The 10344-nt window shown below is 40.0% G+C and overlaps 1 protein-coding gene across 3 annotated transcripts in view; it reads left to right on the top strand.

Annotated features, from left to right (window-relative positions):
* The first annotated feature begins 1258 nt into the window (after nt 1-1258).
* Nucleotides 1259-10344, top strand: part of znf236.L (zinc finger protein 236 L homeolog) — an 81234-nt gene continuing 72148 nt past the window's right edge. For 2 of the 3 annotated variants that reach the window (XM_018267842.2, XM_041566347.1), the window contains exon 1: nt 1259-2083. In XM_018267842.2, coding sequence (XP_018123331.1) covers nt 2038-2083 — 46 coding nt within the window. In that variant the 5' untranslated portion in view covers nt 1259-2037. Of the gene's footprint in view, nt 2084-9702; nt 9810-10344 lie in introns of all 3 variants that reach the window. The other variant, XM_018267843.2, reaches the window with a different exon arrangement.

Below are 10344 nucleotides of genomic sequence, written 5' to 3'. Positions count from 1 at the left end.
AACTCTGCAGGAACAGCAGGCTCAGACATAGGTAAATGTACATAGTGCCATATGGTGGAATGGTACAATAAATTAACACTTGCATGGAATGAAAACCTGCATCCTGCCCGCTTGCTCTTACAGTTTATATACACATTACTCTGGTTCAAAGGAACTTCATAAAAACTCATGACTGGCTGAAAGTAAGGCATGCATTATAACTCTTTCCAAACTTGGGTTACCACGATGTTTAGGGTGGATCTAAATGCTTCCCTTTAATGCAATGACAGTTATGGCTTCAAAAAAAAAAAAATTAAAATCAAGGTACACAATTAAATGTAAATCAATCTTTGAGCCACAAGTTAAGTTAAGGCAATTTCAGAATAGAAGTTGCCTTAAAGTGGTGGTTCACCTTAACGTAAACATTTAGTATGTTATAGAATGGGCAATTCTAAGCAGCTTTTCAATCAGTATCATGTAGGGAGTGACAAATTGCAATTGGTTTTCATTTTGTATTATTTGTAGTGATGGGCGAATTTGTCCCGTTTTGCTTCGCCGCGAATTTTGCAAATTTCATGCAACATTCGAGAAAAGCCGAATTAGACTCCGCCGACAATTAAAGACAATGGACATCCGTTAATCGTCACCGGCAAATTTGCGAATGCATTTGCCGGGGGCTAAACACGAAAATTTGCCACTAATTCGCCCATCACTAATTGTGCTTTTTGAATTATTTAGCTTTTTATTCAGCAGCTCTACAGGTTGTACGGTCAGCAATCTGATTGCTAGCGTCCAAATTACCATAGCAACCATGCATCGATTTGAATAAGAGTCTGAAATATGACTAGGAGAGGGCCTGAAAAAATAAAAAGCAGCCATCACAATACATTTGTCGCCTTACAGAGCATTTATATTTTTATGGGGTCAGTGACCCCCATTTGAAGGCTGGAAAGAGTCAGAAGGCTATAAATTCAAAAAGTATAAAAATAAATAATGAAGACTGACTGAAAAGTTGCTAAAAGTGAACTACCCCTTTAATAAAGGGTTGCCGTTCACAAATATGATCTATGCAGCTGCCCGCAGTGTCCGAGTGCCTGTAACTACCTGCCAATTCACCTCTGCCCCCAACAGACATTACAAATCCCACCAACTGCCTCTTCGTGTAATTGGGGTTTACCTTGCCAGTATATTAGAATAAATAAGTACCATATATAAGATGGCAATGTTCTGTATAGGAAAAACAACAAGGATAGAACTATTATTTGCTACAGAAGGGGGTCAACTCTGTATACAGTTTATTAAACAAATGAAACATCCCTCTACACAGCACACTTATTTATATCCCTGGTACATATGATCAGTGTGCAGCAGAGGTTGGACAGAATTAACAGCCTGATACAACTTCTTTCTCATATTCTCAGATAAAGCAAAATTCCTGCACTGGGGCAGAGCAAACTCCCAAACGACAGGAAAATATACAAAGTCCTCATGACAATCACTTTGCACAGGAAATCAAACACATCCGCAGACATTTTAGCAGTCAGCACGAAGCTCCAAGCAACACAATGCACTTTTTTTTGGGAGGTCAAAGCAATTTTAAATTCCCAGCCAGAATTCTAGCACTAAAACAAGTGACTTGTACGACGTGTAGCAGCAGAAATAAACTAAGCTCCATTGCGTTCCTGCTTCCAAATGACCACGCCAACCATCGCCAGTAATTGACATGGCGGATCAGACGACATGCCCTCACACAAAAATCATAACAATTCGGTAGTTTACAGTTGTTTTGATAATTAATCCCCCCATGCTTTCTTTAACACAGCTCCAAAGATGTATTCCCGCCGCCAAGTCTTATTTCAGCATGTCTGTAGGTTCTCAGAAAAATTCTTTCAAGTCTACTAGCGACGTCATTCAAAAATCCCCGCCCACATCGCTCCCTCCGCCGCGGACGCGTCCCTTCCTTCTCCTCCCTCTATCTCTCGCCTGCTGCTTCCGCCGCTGCTAAAAAATAGAGGAAGAAGATACATTAACCCGAAAGAAAAAATAATCCGAGTTTCAATGCCGCGGGGTCGACCCCCCAAAACACGGGGAGGATCTGAGCCAGGTAAAAAAATAATCATCGTTAGGCGCGTTTAGTGAACAAAACTGGGAGCGGTGGTGCAGCATCACGGTGTAATGTTAGCTTATGTTTTCGTGTGGCGATACATATAGTCCCCGGATGTAGTGAAAGGCCGCCTTGCCCGTAGAGTGCGGAATGATATGGGTGGAGGGCGCAGCACCGGGACTACAGAGGGAAGAAGTGAGACAGTGTTAGTTAGCAGTGTACAGTCTTGTAGTGCTCAGCTATAGAGCGCTATTGTATTTGTCTGGAAGGGCATGCTGGGAGTTGTAGTTCAGTAACATGGCCACGTGTTGCAACGCTGAATTCTAGTTGTGCCTGGATATAACTCTGCATAGCTGATATTGGACCTTCTCTTATATCTGGCAGTGGTTATGTTTCAAGTTTTAAAAAAAAAAAGATTTATACCAAGTTTATGTCCATTGTTGAATATTCCAGGAAGATATTTCACAGGAAAGGAAAATGAAAACTGTCCCTAAACCGCCTGGGTACCCACATTTGTTGGCCCACAGGCGAATAAGCCATATTGCTGTACACTACTATCCTCAATTTAATTACGTTTCTAGAACAGTTTGAAACACTAAAAAAACAATGGTTTTACCCCTTCTAAAGCCACACAAGGTGCAGGCTCAGGTGATGCACTACCATCCACAAACAGGCCGCATTTACATAACAGGTGCCCCTAGGCCCATTGCCAGTCATTGCCCCTGTGTCCTCCCCTTCCTTTGCACACGCACATTTTCACCATTGGGTTCAGAGTACTGGGGATTGGTGCACAGGAAATTTTAAAAACTTTTGTATCTCATGTAAATCTCCAGTGCTTCCAAACCAATGCAGGTGTAGCTGGGCATGCCGCCCCTCTAAAATTCTGCTGCCCTAGGCCTGGACCTTTGTAGCCTTTCCACAAACCCGGGCCCCTCCTCAAAGCTGTTCCTCTGTATAGGCATAGCATCAGCCTGTGTGCAGACGTGGGGTTCATTTCTAAACACTGGGGGAATATGCACCTGCAGGCCCAGATTTGTGGAAAGGCCACCAAGGCCTGGGCCTAGGGAGGCAGGAATTTAGGGGGCAGCATGTTGTCCAACTACACCCACATTGGTTCAGAAACACTGGGGATACAATAGTTTTTTAAATTTACAGTCCCCATTTTCCTGAATAAAAGGGAGGGGATGGGGGGCTAGGGGCGCCCACTTTGTAAATCTGGCCCTGTGCACCTAGGCAGTTACCCATAACAACTAATCTGTGTTTAGCTTTTTTGAGTCAGCTGCAGGTAGGGTTGCCACCTTTTCTGGAAAAAAATACTGGCCTTTCTATATTCTTGCCGTTTTTTCCTATTAATAACTTTGGGATCAAGCATCATTTTTACCGACCAGGCCGGTAAAATACCGGCCAATTGGCAACCCTAGCTGCAGGGTGAACACTGAAAGCAATTGTCTGATTGGTTGCTATGGGTTCATTCCCAGGTGCAAATTTGCCCAGTGTTTATAAATGAGCCCCAGATACTGGTGCTCAAATTCTAGGGATGCACCGAATCCACTATTTTGGATTCGGCCAAACCCCCGAATCCAAAGAAGATTTCTGGGAGTTTTAGGGCAATGTTTATGTGTTATAATATTGCTAATGAAGGTGAAATTGCCCTTTATGCTACTAGATTCTCCCAAGAGACTTGCTTATCTTAAATAGTTACAATCTTTGCTAATTTTAAATTGTTACAAATGTATTTAAGTGCAGGTGCTGAGTATTCTGGGCTCTCTGCCAAAAAGTTTCAGAAACTTTGTATCTTTTTCTGGCGTCAGTGCAAGAGAAACTCAGGACTGTTTAATTATAATCTGGGACTGAGCTGTCAAAATCGGAACTGTCCCGCAGAAAATGAGACAGTTGGGAGGTATGTTAGGGTTTCTGCACAGATATCTGCCCGTGTGTCTGCACACAGGCTAACGCTGTGTAGATGAACAGCTCAGCATATTGCAGTGCATTGGTTTCTCCTTGCCTGAGCAGAAAACACAGGCAGAGAGAACCAGAGCCTGTACCTTGTATGCCCTCTCAGTCTAAAGGTGGCCATACACGTAGAGATCCGATAGTTTATAGATTTTAACAAACAAGCGGATCTCTCCCCGATATGCCTACATTGAGTTGGGCGATATTGGACTGATCCGATCGTGGACCCTAGGCCATTACATATAGCATTGTACCCAGTGTCGGACTGGCCCACCTGGATACCAGGAAAACTCCCGTTGGGCCCAGGTGTCTTGCTTCTAACCATTTGGCCTTTTTCATGGTCATTCCCTATTTCTTCATGGGAAAAACATATTATAAGAATATAGAAAGTAGATATAAAAGACTAGGAAAATAAAAAGGTTGAGTGAGGAGAGGAGGAATAATAGTTTGGAATGTGGGCCTAATGTTTTATGGACCGTGGGTTAAGGTTTTCTGGTGTGCCAACAGTCTTAAGGTTTTCTGGTGGGCCCCTGGCATCCCAGTCCGAAACTGATGGTACCTCGTCCTTAACAATGCAAACATAACTATGCAATGCGTCATGAGGAATGAGAAATTATTGCTAAAAGCAACATGGGAGTATGGGAAAATGAAAAGATAATGCCTGGCCGAAATCAGCTTGAATCTACGTACTGGCGTAATTACCCCACCGAAGGTTGTCTTGGAAAATGCAAAAAAAAAAAAGTTACGTGAGAAGCAAAATAGGCCCTGGCATTTCAGGTACATAGAGGCCCAAACAGCCCCCCACCAGCCCAATAAATAGTGATTGTCTATGGCAATTTACAGCAGCCCCTGAGCCTGGCAGGCTTACAGCCACTTTAACGGTGGCCAGAGAAAGTATCCAAATCGCCAAACTAACGAATCTCTCCCCGATATGTGGGCGATATCAGGCTGATCCGATTGTGGGCCTAGGGATTTTTACCCCTGCCCGATCGACATCTGGCCGACTCTCGGCCAGATAACGAACGGGGAAGCCCGTCAGAGGGCCACACACAGGGCCCAATAAACTGCCGACTCGCCAGATTTTATCGGCCTGTGTATGGCCACCTTTAGTGTACTGAGCAGTTGTTGTCATGCTAAGCTTAGGGAATGTTAGAATGCATTAAACCATGAGCAGAAAGTGAGGTTACATACAGTGTGCATAGAAGCTTATGATACAGGGCTGATTTTTAAAGAGGTCTGTTTTAGAATACTTTGGTTTCTCTGCTTAAAGGAGAAGTTAAAGCTCAGTATTTGGTTGTCTTATTGGCTCATTAAAATAGTGCAGATGGTAGCACGGCTGCTTGCCTGTGGTACAGACTTCTAGATGCAATTATGCAAGCAGACAAAACGGAGCTTTAGCATTTAGTTGCTGTAACAATGTATGGTATTTATTCTGCCAGAAACCACAGTGAACAATGTTTCCTGTCATATGACAAAAGGAGGTTCAGACCCCCTGAAAAGTTGTGATGAAAGGAGGTCATATTGTTCACAACATAAATTTTTGCAGTAGCTGTGAGTCTGATGATGGGCTGTGATGTATTTTCCAAACCTGATTCTCATTGCTGATGGCAACATTTATGGTCACAGGTGATTTTCGGTGCGCGTCCATGCATTCTGTCGCGTCACGAGGAAGCGCAGGCGTCAAGTCTGATGCGGCAAATCGAATGTAAGCAATACAAATGTCGCACGTACTAGCTGATTGCATCCGACGCGACTGTTGGATGAAGACGCAACATGCAGCGTTCGCATCCGACAGTCGTGTCGTATCGTATACAATCAGCTTGTACGTGCGACATTTGTATTACTTATATTAGATTTGGTGCATCCGACGTGACACCTGCGCTTTCTCGCATCGGAAAGGATTGACATGCACTGAAAATCGCCCGTGTAGCTCTACCCTTAGGGTCAGATTTATTAAGGGTCAAATAGTAAATTCTAATTCTAATTTTAGAATTGTTTTTTGGTGTCAAAATCCACACGTTCGAATTTTAATCCCCCAATTTGAATGTAAATTAGAATGTGAGATTTATCACACATCTCGACCATGTTAACAGTTCTGATGCGAATATTAGCCAACTAAAACCTGCCGAGTTTATTTACAAGTCAATGGCAGAGGTCAGTTGAACAATTTGAATATGTTAATTGCCTTCCTGCCATTTGAGTTTTTTTGGAGGGAAAACTTGATTCAAATTCGATTTGCATTTGATTTTTTGGGATGGGGCCTATTCGATCGAATATTAGACATTCAATTTTTTTCTTAAATGACCTCCCAATCAAGTTGTGAGTATATTCAAATTTATTAGAACAAAAAAAATACACATAAATTCGAAATTCGACATTTGATAAATCTGCCCATTAGCCTGTGGAGCATGCAAGTGCATGGCATTTGGACAACTATGCATGCTCCATGCCAGAAGAGGCCCATGTTTTAAAATGGAATGGAACCATAGTATATGCAGGTGGACAGAGGTGTGTGCAATATTCTTAATTTCATGACCTTTCAGTTACAACTATGGCTTTCTCATGGGTACAAAGTACATGGCTTCATATTTGCTCATTTCCATCAACTGTTTTAGACCTTCCTAACCAGTGTAGAGTAAACAATTTAATATGTTTAATACATAAAATAAAACCTGAAATGGGTAGTTCACCATTTTGAGACATTTTGTAATTGCTCTTCATTTTTAATTTTTGCGTTTTTTGAATTTAGCTTTTTGCTCAGCGAATCTTAAATTTGAAATTTCAGCAGGTTGCTAGGGTCCAGTTTTTCCTTGCAAGCAGGTAGAAGTTTGAGCAAGAGACATGAAGATAAATAGGAAAATGCCTAATTAGAATAAGTAATAAAAAGTAACAATAAAACTCTAGTCTGACAGCAATGGATACTAGCTGCTGGGGTGAGTGAACACTATTTGATAGCTGGAATGAAGTAGAAGAGAAGAATTAAAAAAGTATACACTATAGGGGCTCATTTATAAACAGTGGGCAGTAACCCATAGCAACCAATCAGTGATTAGTTTTTTTCAGCCAGCTTCAGGTTGAGCACTGAAAGCAATCATCTGATTGGTTGCCATGGGTTACAGCCCATGAGCAAATTTGTCCACTGTTTATAAATAACCCCCTATGTTCTTCAGTCAAGCATAAATGTTGCGTTTTCAAAGTTCTGGATAAAATGGTGTAGATTGAGGGAAAGCATACAATTGTGCTAATAATTTACCATTCTTGAAGTAGAAGGAAAAAATGTTTCTGATTCTTTTTTTCTTCAAAAATTCACAACTTATGAAATATTGATCTGTTTGAAAATAAAGGAAATACCTACGATACTGTAGAGTGAAACAAGAGTATAATGCTTTGTCTATCAAAGAAATCCACTTGTTTGTGCAGCACATGGTCACACAGTACTGCAGTTCATTCACGCTGACATCACAAACAAACACTGCTGCTAGCCCATCACATCTAATACTATATCTGACTGAGCTATCAATAAGAATCTGCTTGTAAGAAATGCCTACAGGCACCAGATCAGAAAGTAGTGCAAACCTTGTTGTTTGTTTTAAAAATACATTGGTGAAACAATAATAATCTCCCATTTTATATCCTTTATTTTTCTTTAATACCCACAATGAAGTGCAATTGAATCAATTAGAGGCAAAAGAATTCTACTACTATCTATCTATCTATCTATCTATCTATCTATCTATCTATCTATCTATCTATCATCTATCTATCCAGATTTGTGTGCCAATGGAAAAGAGTGTGTGTACACTGGTGAAACAATAATAATCTCCCATTTTAGATCCTTTATTTTTAAATAAAGTCTGTCTGTCTGTCTGTCTGTCTGTCTGTCTATCTATCTATCTATCTATCTATCCAGATTTGTGTGCCAATGGAAAAGAGTGTATGGTATGTTCCAAACATTTCCTTTTGTAAAAAATGAAACAATATGATAAGATAATAACATCTCTATAGATCAATCAAACATCTCTATAGATCAATTATATGTGATGGTTTAACCTTCAAATTGCATACTATGGCAGAAGCAAGAATAGCAACAAGACACAATTATCCTGTTTTAAAATATAGAAAAGTACACACCGGGAGGACAAACATTATAATATATTAAGTATAAGTACTGTATACAGAGAGAACCTGCCATGTGGTAAGAGACACAGTAGGAAGGAAATCCCTCCCCTGTAGAACATACCATTTTTTTAATGTATTTATCAAATGGAAAGCTTAAAAAAATAATAATGCCACCAGGTAAAACCTGTTGAGATGCCATAGATATCAATGGAATGTTTTCAACATTCATGCAAGTTTGTTAATGAAGTATTATTTTCTAACCATGTTCTTGACAAGATGCGATTGAGATGAACCCTTTTCAGAGATGTAAAGAAAAAAAGTAATTTTGGGAAAATACACAATTATCATGATTATGCAAGTTCTTCTTTTTTATAAATGTTCCCGAAGGTGATCTTGAATCACCACTTGCTCTCGCTCCATTCACTAACTGTTGCACAGAGAGAAGTACCTACTTTTTATTCGTTGGATTACTACACGTGACAGGTTGATTTTTGATATTTGCACTGTTAACAGGGCCAAAGGTTAGGCACCCCCCCCCCCAAGTTATTGAAGTCACTTACCTGAGACCCTGGGCTGTTGCACTTGGCACCACCCCAGTGGTTGTTGCCTCTTTAAATAACCAGAGGATGGGAAATAGGCTTATAAACATTTGGGCTAGCAGAATCTGCTTGTAGAATACTTTGGCGTTATCCTTCATATCCAGTGATCTAATTCTAACTTCTTATTATTTGAAAAATTCTAGGTGCCAGGGATGGATTGCCTAGCAATATGAATTCATTTACATACAGCTTCAAGCATAGCTAATAACTCTGTCTTACACCTTTTTTATTTTAGATTTTGAGATATTAAGGGGGTTATCTACTTATCTTCGTTTATAGCCCAGAAACCCCCTGAATTTTTTCGGATTATTGGGCTAAACCCAGTGCAAATCACAATATCTTCAAATTGGGATATGGACATCTGCCATTGACTTATACATGACCTCAACAAGTTTGAGATGCCAGGTTTCGGGTTCAGGGTTTTTGCAACATCGGGGTATAATAAATCTCGAAAAATTCAATTTTTTTTCCCACAAATTTTTTTAATTTTCACCCCAAAAAGCCCAATCAGAAAAAATCTGGGTTTAGTAGATAATCCCCTAAATATTTTGTTAGTACACACCTCCAATCTGCTTTGTTTTCCTGCTGCAAACAATCATAGTGTTTGCTAAATGGGCATAACAAAGCAATAATTTATACAGTTTGTGAACTCAAATGCTTCGTAACCTAACATATTTACCCTGGTACAACCAATTGATCTTGCTGTTATTCTGATATGTAAATTCTAGCAACAAAAAAGAAACACATTATTAATAACTATTAAAAATACCTAATAAGCATAAAATCTCTATTACATAGATTTTTTGACTATCTTTTGTTCATTTTTAGCATGATCGTTGTTTTTTTAGAGTTACTGACACATTCTAGAATTTACAAGAATAGTATCACTTAAAAAACCTTCCAGATGCTTTATATCCTTTTTAAAACTGAACCCTTGCAACTCCCCAGAACCCAGTTGCTTACCATCGCTGGACAGTGCCTCCAGGTCTTTACCGCACCCCAAAACCAGACGTCACGGCTGCAGCAGCTAGAAGGGATGTTTGAGGCTGAAACTGGTAAGTAATGGAGGGGGAGGGAATGGGGGGCTGGGGGATACAAGGGTTTTATTTTAAAAAATAAGAGCAACAGGAAGGTTTTTTTTAAAGTAGTACTGACAAGTTTCTTTAAAACCATGGAGTCTGTCAGTATCACTTTAAAGGTTAAGTGAAATTTAAGCAATTATGGCAGCACAATGGCTACTAGGATTTTGTTCAGTAATGATGTCGTAAATCCAAGACTCAAATGATTTAAACATGTTTCCACTAGAAAAGATATGGAGATTGGCATCTATTTATATATCTTTTCAAATGTAACAATGATCACTGATCTTCCCAATATATAACTAGTCTTGTCATTCAATCACTTAAGGGAATAAAAGTGCCTATGTTGCAGGGTAGGAACCATACACTTAATGCCTGTGGCTCCCTAATCACTACCTGCTGCTTACTACATGATCTGGTTAACCCAAACACTACTACTTTGCCCTGCATTTATTTATAAGCAAGACAATACATTGTCTTCTGTTAAAGGAGGGGTTATGGTTTATCAGCT

Source organism: Xenopus laevis, chromosome 6L (genome assembly GCF_017654675.1).
Source record: "Xenopus laevis strain J_2021 chromosome 6L, Xenopus_laevis_v10.1, whole genome shotgun sequence".
In the NCBI taxonomy this organism is placed as follows: Eukaryota; Metazoa; Chordata; class Amphibia; order Anura; family Pipidae; genus Xenopus; species Xenopus laevis.
The sequence above is the reverse complement of the archived record's forward strand: the minus strand, read 5'-3'. Positions and strand labels throughout refer to the sequence as shown.